The sequence below is a fragment of the Protopterus annectens genome, chromosome 6.part0 (assembly GCF_019279795.1).
Source record: "Protopterus annectens isolate FY-2018-M chromosome 6.part0, PAN1.0, whole genome shotgun sequence".
In the NCBI taxonomy this organism is placed as follows: domain Eukaryota; kingdom Metazoa; phylum Chordata; order Ceratodontiformes; family Protopteridae; genus Protopterus; species Protopterus annectens.
This window is the reverse complement of record NC_056737.1, coordinates 768134596-768153647: the sequence shown is the minus strand read 5'-3', so window position 1 is coordinate 768153647 and position 19052 is coordinate 768134596. Positions and strand designations below refer to the sequence as shown.

At 41.4% G+C, this 19052-nt stretch overlaps 1 protein-coding gene across 1 annotated transcript in view; it reads right to left on the bottom strand.

The window, feature by feature from the left end:
• Nucleotides 1-19052, bottom strand: part of ARID4A (AT-rich interaction domain 4A) — an 877572-nt gene that overhangs the window by 136204 nt on the left and 722316 nt on the right. The window contains exon 21 of the mRNA XM_044073577.1: nucleotides 4528-4629. Within this exon, the coding sequence (XP_043929512.1) occupies nucleotides 4528-4629 (102 nt within the window). The remainder of the gene's footprint in view (nucleotides 1-4527; nucleotides 4630-19052) is intronic.

Genomic DNA, 19052 nt, shown 5'->3' with positions numbered 1-19052 from the left:
AACTCTTGATTCTTTCAAGCTTCGATGCTGCCCAGATCTCTTCTCTGAGGGAGGAGTTGGACCAGAGCTGTCCAGTGCCAAAGCTCCGAGGGGAAGTGATGTCACAGAAACTTGGAGTTGAAGGAATACCCCCAGAGCAGAAGCCAACAACTCACCTCCGAGCCTCCTCCTGTTCAAGAGGGGTCAGTGCTGAATAAATTAGGGATATGATCAGAGTCGATGATAAAGCTATCTTCAGATCTGACATCTCCACTCTGAGATCCAATGGCTCCGAAATCATTGGTCGGATCGCAGGAGGAGAGACAATGGGATGGAAAACAAGTTGAAGGCTCACTGATCCAATGGGAGATGTAGCTGATAAAACCCCCATCTGGATCAGAGCTCTGAGAAATTTCCACATCCTATCCACATCAGCTTCAGACAGATTTTGGGAGGACCTGATGGATAAAGATTTGTGGAAGGAGGGCAAGACAACTTCCTAGGAGTCTCCTGCAAAAATTATCTGAGCTATGTTGAGATCAGCTTTGGAGAGAACTGAGGGCTCTGGGGTTGAGCAGACTTAGAAGTAGGAGGAGTTGGATCAGAGAAATTCAGATCCAAACATTTGGAAAGTTTGGATTTCAGAGACTGCGTAACAGAGCATTTCCTATGCTCCCTGGGATCTGAAAATCTTGTTGTTTTGGAGAGTGTTTGAGCCCCTGATGTGAAAGCAGATTTGCTGATGGCTCTGGTATTAAACCCTGCACAAGTCTAACGGGGAATCCATGTTACATGGGGCTAGACAATAAACACACTCCCTGTGGGCATCAGAACTGGGTATCTTATGCACAAAGGAAATGCATTGAAGTGCATTTCTTAAAACCCATTGGCTTCTCTGCCACAAGGAAAAAAGGAAGAAGGCCAAGACAGAAAATTAATTTATTTTTTTAGGAAAGAAAGGAAGGAAGGAAAAAGAAAGATAACAGAAAAAGGTTACCAACAATGCTAACTATAACACTACCCTGAGAAGACTGGTACAAAAGAGAAGAGATAACAACGATAATGAAGAGATACCCAAAAAACAGTAGGCTCTCTACAAAGGGTAAAGGGAGGAGCACAGGTAACAAGTAACAAGATTAGTTGAAGGAAAAGAAATACCATCCTTTACTCACAGAAGTCAAAGAAAGCTATCCCACAGTTCAAGAGGGCATGATCGGTTTCCAAACTATTTCAGCAGCAAACCAGATCTGGGGTAATTCAGTAGTAAGGTGCATTATGGGTGAGGTTTCCAAGAGTCAGATTCACAGTCTGGAAGAAACGCAGCAGAATCAGATCAAATATCAATTCGTTGAGTAATTGAACGAAAATGACATCAGATTTACTATTATCTGATAAATTAGAGTGGGGAAGACAAGAGGGAGAAGTATGCAAGGGCATTAGTGTAGTTACTAATGATCACTGCAAAGAAAGCCATAACCCAAATATGTAAGATGGTGGAACCTCCCAGGATTGAGGAAATGATAACGACCATGGACATCTTGAAAGAAAGGGAAATGGGAAATACAAAAGTACAGTTTGCACAGTACAGGAAGTAAATAACTCATGTAATCAAACTTTGATCAATTATAGCAGTGGTAGTAGACAGGGGTTCAAACCAAAGTCTTAAATGAAAGGGAAAGTTGCAACGAAGGGCTCTCAACAGACATGCATCTAAAGTGGGCATAACTACTTTACTGGGGGAAGAATGAAATGTCTATTGAAGAGGGGCTATATAAGGCATTACAAGTCTGATGCTCATCCCAGATATAGGGTTTTGATTGTCACACTGAGTAATCTTATGGGGTAGAAAAGGGGAATGAGTGCACTACATGAACTGAATCTGTAAAGAAAGTGTTAAGAACATCATGCATGAGGATTGTACTCACTGTTATTTGCAATGGTTTGGCTACAACAAACAGCCAAGAAAGTCATCAGAGACAGGTGTGAGGCACAGAACTGTGAATCAAGTCACAGCCTCATTCTTGGCACTATAAATCTTTAAAACTGTCTTCTAAGGAAATAAAATCCGTAATCTGTTCCCAATGAAAGGAGAGCTATAAATGAGCACTATTATTACAGGAATGAAGCAATAAACTCTTCCTCTGAACAAGCTCTCTAAATGTGGAAACGTACACTGAGAAAGAGAGGTTGCCAAGCATCTAAAATAGTGAAAAATGTAGACTTTAATCGCATACACAGCAAACTGTGTTATCCTCAAGTAACCCAAATATATTAGACATGAAAAAATGACATACCAGTGAGTAAGACCACAAATTGGAAGCAGTCTCCCACAAGCCGAAATCAGAGTGTGGTCGTACATCATACACATAAGGTAAACTATATAATTGTATTATATTTTTTCAAGAAATGGACTACATTTGTCCTTGTCTGGGCCTTTATGAAGGGAAAAAAACATAACATTTTTAGCATTCTTCTATATTCTGCAAATGTCCCCCATGTGATATGTTGACACCATTCACCCTTGCAGATCCAAAGGCTTTCTTGAACAAGTAGCTCAGTTTGCAAATGTCTCTGAATACAAAATGTCTATGCATTCAGGGTCTTTATACAACTGCAGGTTGTGAAAGTGATTACTAATACAAAAACAGGTAGTGTTGTGCAAAGCAACAAAGGTCATGTACATCTGCTCTATCCTAGAGAATACTAAAACTAAACATTTGCTTTAAACAAAAAAAAAAACACACTACTGTGACATACAAGCTGCTATCTACAACAGAAGAATTCCAGTAGTTCCAAGTTTTATGAAGGTTTCAGGTCTAAAGAGGAAATACGACACAATCCTGACATCAGCAACACAATTCAGACTCTGCTCTACATCTGGCATTTATGAGTGTAGAACTAATGACTGTTTCAATTCTAGATGAAATTACTTTCAAACTAAATGTTCTTCAGCAATGAGCTTAAAACAGAGATATCACTCATATAAATAAAATGGCCCTGAAGTGATAATGTAGAGACCAAAAAAGCCTTTTGTGGGAGCCACCTTTTAGAAAAAAAAATGGAATACATCTGCTGAAGTCAAGTAGAAAATGGAGCTGTTAATCAAAAGCAGAATGTCATTTTTACCAACTATATTTCAAGTAGGAATGAGTTCTTGAGGTAAAAAGTCTGGTTCTCTCCAAAACTGTGCTGTTTATAGGTAAAGCTCCAAAGGAAATGAAAAGCTCATTCATAACTTGCAAGGAAACAAGTAATCAGATAAGCAAAGAAGGGAAGAAAGATATGCACTGCAGTGGTAAACAAGAAAGAAAAAATGGACAATGGTAATCCCAGTCCATCACACCAAAACAAGAAATCTGGGCTGTGATGGGAAATGTGTGTGGTATGCCAAAGTAATAAAAAGTGAAACAAACATTCCTAAAGTAAATTAACTATGCCAAGTGTTTGAACAGATGAGCAAAAAGACCTATGATTAAACTACAAATCAATTAGAACATGCAAACATGCTGCCAAGAAAGGCATTAATAAAAGTGACAGAACACAACCTTCCCAGTTCTTTGGGAAACAACACCCGACATCTCAGACATAAATTTCACATCCATTAAAGCTGACACAGTCATATCAGGTGTAGGCATGTTCATAAATAATTAACTCTCCTTTGACATATCAACTACTGTTCAGTAATCGGTAGTTTAGGTAGACGGATTTCCTAAGGTATACCCCCCTGGATACAAGGAAGTTACTGTCCCACACTCTTTCCTAAACCTCTGTCCTGTATTTATCCTAACACATTACACAACTTGAAAAAGCATGACTCTTGACCAATATGATTTTTGGCATGAGCTCCTTAATATACACAGAGCCATCTAAGAGCCTTATCAGTATCCGCCACCTCTTACAATCTGCCTTCCAACCTCTGTTTTGCTTGCAAATCTAAGAACTCAGTCCTGCTTGACTTCTTACACATTCAAAATGTTAGAAATACCACCACTTTAAGGATCTAAAGCTACATCTCCCAAAGGATACACTATCTCTGGAATAAGCTCCCACTACTTGACCAAGTACCCCACTAACACTACTTAAAAACAGTCTTGAGGAGTAAACGGAAGTCTGTAACTTCACCACAGGACTGTCCTCCTCAGGCCCTTACAGACAGGGGAAGCAAGAAGCAGGAATTGTAGTGGCCAGGCTCTTAATGGACTATAAGACTAGACTATGAGCCTATAAAAAATAAAAACTAAATAAATCTATCAAATCAGTAATAATCATATGTATTCCAGCCACTGGCCTACCATAAGAAAATGCACTATCCAATGCCTACTTCTTATTTATTTATATATATATATATATATATATATATATATATATATATATATATATATGAAAAAAGATCACTTCTTTACTTGATTAGCTGCAATACATTCAGCATTCCCACTGAAATAAGACTGAAGATTAATGAATGAGATTACTCTTAAATAACTACCTACCAATATTGTAGAAATCAACTTGGAGCTACTTTCAGCTTTTACACTACCATTCAACACTTACCCCCATTTGTTTCATTTATGGATGCAGCACTTGACCGCTTTTGATTACGCTTTTGTTTCTTAGTCAGTGAGCTAATACTGATGTCCCCAGACCTTTTCTGATCTAAAAAAATGACAAAACAGAATCAGTTATTAAAAAAACAAAAGAAAACTTAAAGCTGCATGTTTGTGTTTAAAAAAAATTAGTCAATGGACAGCTCTTTTAGAATATGTTACTCAGTAGATAATACGTATAGAATGTGGGGTTTAACACAGGTAAAGCCAAGCCACCAACCCCTGCCTCCCAGATACAAAAGTCTTTAAAAGGGGGAGGCATCAAAAACCTGCTCATTTTTCCCTTTCAGAACCCAGAAAGAAATAGGATTAAAAATCTAAGAAAATGACCAGGGAAACGAGGAGGGGGAAAGCATGGATTCTGTCCTTGAAATCATGAAGAGGTATAGTATGGGTCAGCATCAGTAGTCACAAAAGTAGCCCATTATCTTCGTCAAAGTCTCGATCTGCAAATGTCGGAGTGAAAGCTAAGAAAAATTATGTATTTAAAACAGCAGTCTCTTCAGGACAGTTTGGCTGAATTTCTTTCTAGATCTGAAAAGTACATCCCACAATTTGGTGCTTAGGAAAGAGGGGACCATTTTTGACTGGATATTCTACTGCAAAAACACCTCTCTAAAGCATGACTGGCACTGTGCATCAGCTGTGGTACAGGTCTGACCATCTCAGAAAAGGAACTCTTAGCCAGTCTGCAGTACTGTACTAAATGATAAAATAACCATATTGACGTCTTGTTTTAACCCTAGCTTTCCTGTCCGGCACTACACAAAGCAAGTTAACAGTTGACTGGAACACTAGCCCAAAGTAGTCTGTGACGCACAGTACGTCAGTCAACTGTATATCAAGACTTGGGCAGCAGCTGCCCAAGAGGTGCATTCTGATTAACAGGCAGGTGGATTGAAAGAGGTTTTCACTCCAAGTCTGGACTCTTGGTAACTTGCTAAGAAATGACGCATGAACTGGCCCCGTCATTTAAGAGAACACAAGAATTCAAGCCTTTTAAAATGATTCAACAACCACAAAATCATCACTGAAGTCAGGAGCCTCATATTCCAGATGGCAATAGCTGCAAATGGTATAATACAAAGGTCAGTTTCCATCCTAAAGCAACTTGTGTTCTAATGACTGGCTTTAAACAAGTTCCCATTCTGTAAGATGGTAAATGTGTTTCAACTGTCTTATTTGTCACTGGTTCATGAAAGGCAAACTGCCAACAAGTGAAATGACAAGTAGAATACCTGTGTTCCATCATAAAGAGGAAAACATGAATCCAATACAAAGCTAATCTTACAAAAGTTCAAAGCTTTGGCAGAACACAGAATTTTCATCTGTATAGCAACTGTTAAATGGACTAACAATAAATGTGACATTCCATACTTGGTTATGTAAAATGTTCACGGATTTCAGATTAGGGTAATCTAGAAGATTACTTCCCTGAGAAAACATACCTTGCCTCAAAACAAGTAGTTACAGAGGTTATAGTCTGCTTGTAAAAGCATGGGAAACATGTGCCTTGGCCAGAATGGTACCAAGAAAATAAATGCTTCTATCCACATTCTTTGAATAGGAAACAGATTCCCCCACCCCATGCAGAAAAAAAAAATCATTTGGTTCAGTAAGTAAAAACCTGGAAAGGCTGTAATTTTCACTGGCAAATAGGTTTACATTTGAGACATCTCCACTTCCAGTCAATATCAGAAAATGAGTTACTGTACAAGATCACTGCCAGACCTGTGCCCTGTCTGAAGTCCCCCAGAGATGACCTGGAAACCTAAAAGGTACAAAAAAAAGCTCTCAACTCGAATTCATCTATTTACAGTGCAGATTCCTGTACAGACCAAAAGCACTTCATGCAAAGAAAACTGATAAGCATCAATCAGAACAGGCATACATCACACAGCACAAACAGCATCCATTCTGTCAGATGCAAGGTCTGTGCTCACCTTACCAAAATCCTACAGACTACATCCAGCACTAAAAAGAAGTTATGTCTTACCATAACGTTCCATCTGTGTTATTCATCTTCAGTTATTCATTACCAATGGGTTCGGAACCGATCCGGTTCCGACTCGGCCGCTGTGCCAAGCTCGCATCAGCCAAAAAACTCTCATGCTAAGATTACCCATAGTGGCTCTCTCCCAATTACCTTTGCGATTTTGCCCAAGAAAGTAAAAGCGGAGGCTTTTTCTGCTCAAAACACCCTAAACCAGATAAAGGACCATATCCAAAAACCTCCAGGTGCCTACTGGAGGGGGATGGTGGGAGGGACGTAATGAATGAAGATGAACAACATAGATGGAAAGTTATGGTAAGACATAACTACTTTATCTGATGCTGTTAATCTTCATTCATTCCTTACTGATGGGAAAGTCCCTAGCTACCTAGTTTCCTTGGAGGCCCTATGGAAGAATATTCCAGAGTACCTTTGAGCCAAAGGCAGCTCTCCCCCTGGAGACCAAATCCAATTTGTAATGATTAATAAAGCTATGTGGAGTGGCCCATTTTGCTACTGCACAAACATCCATGGTAGCTCTAGAGTGAAAGGCCACCGAGGTTGTCATAGATCTGGCTGAATGCGCCCTAATTTTGTTTGGCAGGGACAATTTACTATTATGGTGGTACACGAAACATATGGAATCTCAACCATTTCGACAAGGTAACCTTGGAAACTGACTCTCCTGTTTTAGGCTCAGAATAAGAGATAAAGAGTTGGTCGGACTTCCTAAAGGATTTTGTTCTGTCCAGGTAGAACCATAATTGTCTGTGTACATCCAGTAAATGGAGACAATACTCCCCTTTATCTGAAAAATTTGGGAAGAACACTGGTAAGTCGAGTGTCTGGTTCATGGTTAACTCTAAAATTACTTTGGGCAGAAACTAAGGATTAGTCTGAAGCGATACTCTGTCTTTGTGAAAAATTAAGTAGGGACGTTTGACATATAAGGCCTGAAGTTCAGATATCCTTCATGCTGAAGTAACAGCCACCAGAAAAAGAGACTTCCACAAGAGAAATTTTATGTCACAATTCGCTGCAGGTTCAAAAGTGGCTTTACTTAGTGCCTGCAACACAAGGTAAGGTTCCAAGGCTCAATAGGTTCTCTAATGGGGGGGGGGGGGGGGGGCTGATATGAGAAAAGTACAGTTGTGTACACTTACCATAAATGTAGATGTTCGAGTGTATTCACTGTTGCAGTCATCACATTTGGGTAATCTGCTGGCAGGTTGCCTTCAGTCAGCCTGAATATCAAAGTCTTGGGTCCTGCGTCGTTTGCTGTCTCCTCTTCCATGACGTCAGGTCGTCAGGGGTATAAAACAGGCAGCTGACGCCATTTTCTTTAGTTTTTCTTGCCCGGGGGTGTGTGTGTGTGTGTGTGTATATATATATATATATATATATATATATATATATATATATATATATATATATATATATATATATACACATATATATATATATATATATATATATATATATATATATATATATATATATATATATATATATACATATATATATATATATATATATATATATATACATATATATATATACATATATATATATATATATGTAACTATAAATATATGCAACTGTCATAACATAAACTTTACCTTCATCTAAAAGCAAATACACCACAAAGGCTGTAGAATATAGTGAAGGAAAGAAAAGCTGTAGAATAAAGGGGGATGACGGGTGGGTAACCCGGACTGCAACAGTGAATACACTCGAACATCTACATTTATCGTAAGTGTACACAACTGTACTATGTTCTTCATGTTTCACTGCTGCAGTCATTACATTTGGGTAGAATCCCAAAGCTATGGATGGGAGGCTGGAACTAAATAGCATTAGGAGTGGCTATAAGGCCCTGCAAAATTGCAGTGGCAAAGCCTTCCCTGGACTTAGAGAAAAGAGGCAAATTATAATGCTTTACAAAAGTATGAACAGAACTCCAAGTAGCAGCTTCTAGAATGTCTTTGGTTGGTACCCCTCTAAGAAAAGCTGCTGATGTAGATGCAGCCCTGGTGGAATGTGACCTAATGCCCTTGGGCACCTGTTTACCATGATGCAAATAGCAGAAACGAATGCAGTGGCTTATCCACTTTGAAATAGTCTGCTTCGAAATAGCCTTTCCCTTTGATCCTGCAGCAAATGCCACCAGTAGCTGCTCAGACTTTCTTAGAGATCTGATCCTGTTTAAGTAGAATCTCAGTTGTCTGTGCACGTCCAAGGAATGCAGAATCCGCTCCCCCTTGCTCTGCGGATTTGGGTAAAAAGTTGGCAGGTGAATAGTTTGCTTAAGAGCCACACTGGATACCACTTTAGGCATAAAGGAAGGATTGGTCCTGAGGGACACCTTGTCTGGGTAAAATATAGTAAAAGGCTCCACGGCCATGAGGGCCTGTAGCTCTGAAACCCTTCTTGCTGAAGTGATTGCCAGAAGTAAAACTGTTTTCCAGGATAAAAACTTTATATCTGCAGAAGCAGCTGGTTCAAATGGAGGCAGGATGAGCTTTTCCAACGCAAAGTTGAGGTCCCATGCAGGAATTGGTGATCTTCTGGGAGGCCTTAAATTTTTGGCCCCTCTAAGATACTGTTTTAGCAAAGAATGAGAAAAGATCAGTGACTCTGTGTTGTAATGAGCCGAGATGGCAGAGGAATGGATTTTTACTGATGAAAAATATAGGCCCTTGTCAAGCATCTCAGTCAAGTATTGTAAAGTCTGAGGAATACTTGGCTTTGCTGTGTCAGTTCCCTGTGTCTGGTTCCAAGCACAGAATCTCTTCCGTTTATCAGCATATGATTTTCTAGTACTAGGCCTTCTGGCTTCCAAAATGACATCCATCACAGATTTACTGAGAGGTGTTGTTTGAATAACTACATGATCAGCCATGCTTCCAGGTTCAGAGTTTGGAGCTGATTGTGCAGGATTTGATTGTTCTGCTGAGACAGTAGATGTGGTATTTGAGGCAAGTACCAAGGGAGTTGAGACATATTCCTTAGGATTGGGTACCAGTGCTGGCGAGGCCAGTCCGGGGCAATTAGAATTTTTGTTTTTTCTTGTCTGACCTTTAGTAGGACCTTGGGAAGAAGAGGCAGAGGAAAGGCATATACCGATAGGTTTTTCCAACTGAAGGATAGGGCATCCACTTTCCATGCTAGTCTATTATAAGTCCTTGTGCAGAATTTGTCCAGTTGATAATTCTGGGGAGAGGCAAATAGATCTATGTCTGGGCTCCCCCATTTCTTTGTTATCATGCTTAAGACTTGTGGATCCAGTTTCCACTCGTGAGGGTCCATAAGGTTTCTGCTTAGGTCATCCACCAGAGTATTTTGTTTTTCTGGCAGGAAGTGAGCTTGAAGATGTACTTGGTAAGTCAAGGCCGTGTCCCACTATGCCATGGCTAGTCTGTAAAGGGGGTAGGAATGTGTGCCCCCCTGCTTGTTTATGTACCACATAACCATGGTGTTGTCAGTCTTTATCAGTAGTTGTCCTGGATGAAGTAAGTCCTTGAATGCTGTCAGGGCATTCTGAACAGCTAACATCTCTTTCTGCTTGATATGAAGATGCATTTGTTTTGGGCTCTATATGCCCTGAATGCATCTCCCCACCAGGTGGGCCCCCCCAAGCATAGTCTGATGCGTCTGTAGTTAGGGTTTGGTTGGCAGGGGGTAGAGTGAAAGACCGTCCCATGTTCTGGTGACATGTCTCTGCCCACCAAAGAAACTCCTGTTGTAGGCAGGGAATGAGAGGAATCATTGTTTCCAGACTGTGACAATGCTGACTCCATAAACTTTTTAGGTACCACTGTAGTTTCCTCATATGCAGTCTTGCATATGGAATCAGTAGAATGCAGGATGCCATGAACCCCAAAGCCTGCAGAATTTGTCTTGCAGATAACTGGGTTTTTGTTGCCATCTGTTTGAAGTAAACAGTCAGTTGCTTTTGTTTGTCTGGCGTAAGGTAAGCCATCTGGGCAGTTGTATTCAACCTTGCACCCAGGAATGTTATCTTTTGAGAGGGTACCAGTTGTGATTTCTTTTCGTATATTGTGTACCCTAGACATGTTAGAAGCCTTTTCACAAATGGCAGATGTTGAAAAAGAATGCTCTTGTTTTCTGCTTGAATGAGACAGCCGTCCAAGTAAGGATAGATCTGTATACTTTTTTGTCTGCAAAATGCAATTACTGGTGCCAGGCACTTTGTAAAGACCCTGGGTGCAGTAGATAAGCCAAAGGGCAGTGCAGAGAAAGTACAGTTTTGTACCTACCATAAATGTAGATGTCCGAGTGCTGATACAGCTGCAGTCATAACAGATGGGTTCTCCTGCTGTCAGGCGGGTCCTTGGTAGGCCGAATTCCAAAGTCTAGGTCCGGCGTCAGTTGTCGCTTTCTTTCCTGACGTCAGAGTGACAGGGGTATAAAAGACACAGCCGACGCCATTTTCTTCAGTCTTTCTTGCCCCAGATGTCAGGTGCCCCCAGAAGGAAGGCAATATATATATATATATATATATATATATATATATATATATATATATATAAAATCATGCAATGCAATATAATCAAAAATCAGTAGTTGCAAGCAAATACACCACAGAAGGATAACCCAATCAGGTTGTAAGATGAGGAGTTAGCCACTAGGTCTGTACCCAGAGGGGAAGGAGGGAGGGAAAACCTGGACTGCAGCTGTATCAGCACTCGAACATCTACATTTATGGTAGGTACAAAACTGCACTATGTTCATCGTGCATACAGCTGCAGTCATAACAAATGGGTAGAATCCCAAAGCTACGCACAGGGTGGTAGGCACTAGGTGGAACTGGGAGGAGCCAGAATGCCCTGCAACACAGCAGTGGCAAAGCCTGCTCTAGTTTTGGAGTATAAAGGTAGGTGGTAGTGTTTAGTGAAGGTATGCACAGAACTCCAAGTGGCTGCCTCCAAAATATCTTTGGTAGGGACTCCTCTGAGGAAGGCTGCAGAGGTAGCTGTGGCCCTTGTGGAGTGGGATCTGATGCCTACAGGTACAGATTTACCATGAAAGGAGTAACAAAACCGTATGCAGTGGCCTATCCATTTTGAAATTGTCTGTTTGGAAATTGGCTTCCCTTGAGCTCCTACAGCATAGGACACAAAGAGTTGTTCTGATTTCCTGAAAGGCTTTGTTCTGTCCAAATAGTAACGTAGCTGTCTATGGATGTCTAAGGAATGTAGCAGCCTTTCCCCTTTGTTTTGAGGATTGGGGTAAAAGGTAGGTAAGTGTATGGCCTGATTTAAAGCTACCCTGGATACTACCTTAGGCATAAATGACGGGTTGGTTCATAGGGAAACCCTGTCCTGATGGAAGATGAGAAAGGGCTGCACAGCCATGAGGGCTTGTAGTTCCGAGACCCTACGAGCTGAGGTAATAGCCAGAAGGAAAGCTGTTTTCCAGGACAAATATTGCAAATCTGTTGAGGCAGCTGGTTCAAAGGGAGGCAATGTTAATTTTTCTAGAATGTAATTAAGATCCCAGGCTGGTATTGGTTGTTTCCTTGGAGGTCTTATATTCTTAGCCCCTCTGATGAACTGTCTTAAGAGTGGGTGAGAGAATAAGGGTGGATCAGTGTTGTATTCTGCAGAAATGGCTGAGGCATGGATTTTGATGGAGGAAAATGAAAGTCCACTGTTCAACAGCTCAGCTAGATACTGTAATATCTGAGGCAAATTCAGTTTTCTAGGATCCTGGCCCTTTTTCTCATTCCAAGCGCAAAACCGTTTCCATTTTGTGGAGTAAGCTTTTCTAGTAGATGGCCTTCTGGCCTCCAAAATGACATCCTGCACCTCCTTGGAGAGTAGGGTCTGTTGTGGTATTAAGGAATTTTCCATGCAGCCAGATTGAGTGTTTTCAGCTGACTGTGAAGAGTTTTGTAGCTGTGCTGAGTCAGGAGAAGAGGCATTAGAGGTAGGGTCCAGGGAGGAAAATGTGTTAGGCTCCTCAGGAGTGGGTACCAGTGTTGTCTTGGCCAGTCTGGAGCAATTAGTATCATCTTTGGTCTGTCTGCTCTTGCTTTCAAGAGCACCTTGGGCAGTAGAGGCAAAGGTGGGAAGGCGTAAACTGTCTGTGCTGCCCAACTGAAAGAAAGGGAGTCCACACTCCAGGCCTTTGGATGAAATGTCCTTGAGCAGAATTTTGTCAATTGATGATTCTTGTGGGAGGCAAAGAGATCTATGTCTGGCCTTCCCCACGCTTGGATTATCTTTGTAAATACTTGAGGATGCAACTTCCATTCGTGCGGGTCTGTCATATTTCTGCTTAGATTGTCTGCCAGCGTGTTTTCCAAACCTGGCAGGTACTGTGCTTGAAGCTCGATTTGCCATTCCAGAGCCATGTTCCAAAGTGACATGGCCAGCCTGCACAAGGGGTATGAATGTGTTCCTCCTTGTTTGTTTATGTACCACATTACTGTGGTGTTGTCTGTTCTTATCAATAATTGCCCTGGATGCAGGAGGTCCTTGAAAGCTGTAATTGCATTCATCACTGCTAGCATTTCCTTTTGATTGATGTGAAGGTGCTTTTCCTTTTGTGACCATTTGCCCTGAATGCACCTGTCTGTCATGTGTGCCCCCCAGGCGTAGTCTGAGGCGTCTGTTGTGATGACTTGATTTGCTTGAGGCTTGCAGAATGATAGACCTGTGTTTGTTTGGCATGCTTGGGCCCACCATAGAAATTCTTTTTGCAAACATGGAATTAGTGGTATTATTGTTTCCAGACTGTGGCTGTGTTGAGACCATAGGTTTTTTAGGTACCACTGAAGTTTCCTTATATGCAACTTTGCACATGGGATTAGAAGAATGCAAGATGCCATGAAGCCCAGAGCCTGCAGGGTTTTCCTTGCAGTTAGCCTGGTACAATTTGCTAGCATCTTGAAGTACTGAGTTAGTTGCCCCAGTTTTTCTGGTGTAAGATAAGCCATCTGGGTGTCTGTGTCCAAGTTGGCACCCAAGAAAATTATTTTCTGAGATGGTGTTAGCCTGGATTTCTCTTTGTTGACTGTGTATCCCAGAGAATTCAATAACTATGTTACATAAGCCAGATGTTCCAGAAGTATGTGTTTGCTGTCCGCTTGGATCAGGCAATTGTCCAAATAAGGGTAAATTTGTATCCCTTGAAGTCTGCAGTAGGCAATTACTGATGCCAGGCATTTCGTAAATACTCTGGGCGCAGTAGATAAGCCAAAGGGCAATGCAGAGAATTGATAGTGGATTGAACCTGCAAGAAATCGGAGGTATCTTCTGCAACTTTGTCTGATTGGGACATGCAGGTATGCCTCCTTGAGGTCCAATGTTACCAGCCAAGACTCCTTGCCCAGCATGGGAAGAAGCTGCTGTAAGGTGAGCATCTTGAATTTTGGTACGAGTAGAAATGTGTTTAGGATGGATAAATCCAAAATGGGTCTCCAATCGGTTCCCTTCCTTGGTACCAGGAATAGTCTGGAATAAAAACAGTGACCTTGTTCGTGAGTAGGTACCTCTTGAATAGCTTTCATGTCCATGAGCTTTGAAATTTGTATTTGAGCCTCTGCCCTTTGATTGTGTGGCAGGTTCGGCATGCCTCTCATTTGTGGAAGAGTGTGAAAATGAAATCTGTAGCCTCTGTTTATAATGTCCAGGATCCATTTGTCTTTTGTGACAATATGCCAATTTTTTGAAAATAATGCCAGCTTTCCTCCCAAGGGTGCTGCCACCTGAGCCTTGCTTTGCATGCAAAGGGGAAAGTCATTGGGTTTGTTTCCTGTATTGTTGTGCACTGTCTTCGCCACCTCTTGGTGCTGGAGACTGCCATTGTCTGCTTCTATATGATCCTTGAGATTGTCCTCTGCCCCTTGTGCGCCTGTATCTACCTCTTTGGGGCTTGTCCGTGGCTGGAAAGGACCAGTTTTTTTGAAGGCCAATTTCTGCTAAAACGTGGTGGTTGTACCTGTAGAAAAGCTTTGACAGTTTGCATAGATTTAGCTTTTTCTTCCATTTTCTGTAGTATCTCCTCAGCATTAGTACCAAATAATACATACTTTTGTAAAGGAGCATCTAGTAGTTTAGCTTTAACATGATCAGGCAAGGTTTGTTCCCTAAGCCAGGCATGTCTACGAATGACTGATCCTGTAACAGCAGCTCTACTTGAGGCCTCTAGAGCAGGGGTGTCCAACCTTTTCAGTTGCAAGGGCTGCATTGAGTCAACAGAAATGGTCTGGGGGCAAACGGCAAGTGAGGACCAAAAAAAAAAAAAACACATCACATAAACTCGGACTAATACATCTTAGTTTATTTGTAAAAAAAATTAAAAATTAACAGGGACAAACCTTTCAATTTGTATGAGATCATACCTGTGATTTTGCTGGCCCATTTACAATAATAATACTAAAACCCTCTTAAAATTAAAACAACCGCTGTTATGTGTTTGCCTGCAACAGTGCAAAGCACAGCTTAACGGCATCCACGCACCTAGAAGATTAACTGAATTTATTTATTTGTGTTACTGGTACACACAGCCACTGTTCCCTCTGTGGTGCGGAGTGACGTCATGGGGTTATCTATTAATTTCTTTCCACCGGAGTATTCTGCCTTCTTAAAGGAAATATGATTTCCGTGCTGCTGCTACTATCTGGAGGACAGAAAAGTGGAACTTAACCATTCCAAGTTCCTTTTGATATCCCAAATATATTCAGCCTATTAAAGGGGGCATTGCTCTTGTCTTATGATGCCTTTAGCGTAGGCCCAGGGCATACTGCAGTATAAATTCTCTTTGCTCCCAGGCTCTGAATATGTGTGTCGTATTTTTAAGTGGTGAAGCACAAAACTAGAATAGCCAGAACATGAGGACTACTTATGCATGGGAACCATCCCTTCATCTGCATGACAACAAAGGAGGTGAAAGAAAAGATAGCCGAAATAAATTATTCTTATCGGGTAGTTGCAGATGCTAGTAGCGCTGAAAAACGATTGTGTTATTTTCTGATAACATCCTGTCAGCAGACCCTCTGGGACACATGCAGCTAGTATGACTCCACACTATTCATGTAACATTTTCTACAAAGTGTACAAAGATATTTTGTCTCATTCAACAGGAGACCGCATTAGACCTCTACGAGAGTGAATATGTCCCAGCATGTTTTCAGTGTCACTCAGTCTAACTTATTTTTTTGTCTTTGTCGTGATGCTCTTGGCTTAATATGGCTTGGTTGGTTCCATCTCAGTGTATACCTTAATTTACTGCAACCACACAACAATGGATATTCACTGTATAAATAAAGCTTTATATACATTAATGAGATCACCTCAAAAATACTTCTATAACTTAATGACACGTTTTCAAGTATTTCAAAAATTAGACTATCATCAACAAACATATGCAACCATTACATCCGTAAAATCCTACTTTTATACTGTGATCAAAGATCAGAACCAAATTTTACAATGGATCTACAGATACCTTTAAAATTATTAAACAACTGCAACATTTAAGATGGCTTTAAATTAAAACTTCAAGCTCTTTTATTTTACTTTCTTGTTTCTGTTTATACTACATAGTAATATGCCAATACTCAAACTTATTCTTGTTTACATTAATGTCTAAATTACCATTTGCTCATTTAGTAACTTTTAAATTTACTGTAAACTGACTCGCTTCTTTCCTAGGATGCACTTGCCCAAATTGATATCAACACAGATGGCATGAAAATGAAATTATTCATCTGAATGTACAGAATACACAACCAGAACAAGTATGACCATAAACGAACTGTGAGATATGACATGAGTAACAGGAAACCAATCAACTGATAAGCATGTTGTTTGTTTCAGCCTAAATGCCATTTTGTGATATTTAATTTTAGCTTCTCATCACTTCACCCAATAAGAAAACCCAACATCTGTATTTTGCACACAAGTTTTCACTGTCAATAGAAACAAATGGTCTGAAAAACAAAATAAACTACATCCAGTTCCACGCCAGCTTTCCATAACTACAATAAAACAGCTGATAGTATGCAACTATTGGCTGACTGACTGCAAAAGTAAAGTAAAAAATGACCATCGACTACACGGGGTTTGACATCAACTGCTTCAGTAAAATGTCACTTCCCCGTCAAAAGAAAATGTACTATATACTATAGCTTAGCTTACCTTTTACTGCTGTAAAATAGATGTTGAATGTAGTCAGTGTGTAAATAAATCCAACTTCTTCGCCGCGATCTCACTCCTTCCTTCACCGCAAATGAAAAAAAACGACCGAACGGTGTTTTGGCGCATGCGCATACCAGCTGAAAGACGCTGGCAAGAAAAAAAAAACGTGAAAAAAGTAATTTTGTGCATGCGCAGAATAGCTGAAGGACGCAGACGGGAAAACACACGGAAAAAAAAGTTAAATTTCAATTTAAGGGTCGCGGGCCGCATGGAAGAGCTCTGGGGGCCGCATGCGGCCCACGGGTTGGACACTCCTGCTCTAGAGCATCATAGCCACATTGTAAGGTGTGTTTACCCACTTGTTCTGCACTATGCATCATATCCTGCAACTCCTTAAAATCTGGTTGTTCAGGTTGTGACATTTTATTCCTAAATTGTGATAACAGAAACTGCTGATATTTAAGCATATGGAACTGACAATTTAAGGCTCTCATGGCTAGGGTGGCCGAGGTATATACCTTTTTTCCCCACCTTTCTAAGGATCTAGATTCTCTCTCGGAAGGTAATGGATTCTTAGCAGTAGAGGCCTTCATTCCCTTGGGGCCTTGAGAAATGGTTTCAGGGTCAGCATTATGGCTTTTGTAAAGAAATTGGTGTGAGTTAGGAACTCTGTAGTACCTATCAGGCTGGACTGGGGCAGGAGGCAGGGAATCCGGATTAAGGCAAGCCTCCGAGTAAACATCATCAAGCATGTCCAAGACAGGAGGTATCGCCAGAGGTCTGTGCTGAGGTAGCAAAAGAAATTCCCTAAGCCTTTTCTTGGAATCTGAAAAATCTTGGCCTTCCCAATGGAAGTGTTCCCTCAAGGTATGCAAGGTTTCCCCGAAAGAAAAATCCTCTGGGGGGATACAGAAGGAATGGACTGCTCTGCATCAGAATCTTCAAAAGGGGAGTATGAGTGTTCCTCTTCATCAGAATGTTCTGTAATAATGGAGCCCTGGTCAGAAGAGGGAGAATCTTCCTCCACTCTGGGTCTCTTGTCCGGAGGGGGTTGGGAACCCCTGATAAGAGTAATTAAATCCTCAGCCATTTTGAGCATCTGCTTTTTAGGCATGGGTCCTGGAGATGGGCCCTGTGCAACAGGCCTCTTGGGATGCATGGCTGATTTAGACTTAGTAAAGGCCTTTATGGAAAAGGAAGAAGAAGAAGGTCTGAAGACACCATGGGTGGAAGTGGACCTGTCCACATTAAGAGGCTCAACACTCACAGTGGCTTCGGTAGCTGTAGTCAGGGTATGGGCCGAGGAACCTGCGGTCTCGGTTACAGAAGACACCGCCAGAGAAGTGTCGGTAGTCAGGGGCTGCGTAGAAGCCGGTGCCTGCTCAGCGGCTCCGGACCCATCCGAGGGAGAGACATCCGTGGGTACAATACTTTGAGAATCTTGCGGCGTGCTGGACTCCACATGGGTCTCGGTAGAGGCCTGCGACTTGAAAGTAGCGGGCATCAGGGGCTGCGAAAGTGCCTCGTTGAGTACCGGCAAACTGGCAACTGGCTTACGGGAAGCTTCGTCGTCGGTTTTGGATCTCGACGGTCTGTCTCTGTCCTTTTCTTTTCATTTTATATGAACTCCGGTAGTTGGATTGCTATCTGACGACATTTCAGGGTAGTTAAATCTGTTACCAAAATATTTTGAAGTAAAGATGTACCGACGCTTAAAAGTGCATTGGTTAAATCTAGCACAAAACCGACAGCAAGGCACGTTATGATCTGGGCCTAGGCAAGGAATGCAGTGCAGATGAAAATCCTTATGAGGTATTTGCTTCCCACAAGTAATGCAATTATTAACTTTTACTGACATCGGTATGGAGCAAGAAAAAGTTTCCCCAACGGGGTACTTAGCTTTAATTGAAGACTTCGGTTCTGAAACTCGAATTCAAAAATTTCAGGAGTCAGCCGACCGGCACATGAGAACTGCTTCTGCTTCGGGCACCGCGCGGCAAGAAAGACTAAAGAAAATGGCGTCGGCTGCCTGTTTTATACCCCTGATGACCTGACGTCATGGAAGAGGAGATAGCAACCAATGCAGGACCCAAGACTTTGATATTCAGGCCGACTGAGGGCAACCTGCCAGCAGATTACCCAAATGTAATGACTGCAACAGTGAAACACGAAGAACATCCCCTTTCAGAAAGGTTTTGCAGAGGCGATGCGAAATCAAGGAGGTATCCCAAAGCCATCATGAAAATTGGAAATAGCAGCCAGGTGAACCCAAATCGTAGAAGCTGCTACTCCGGATTGCAAGAGGACGGA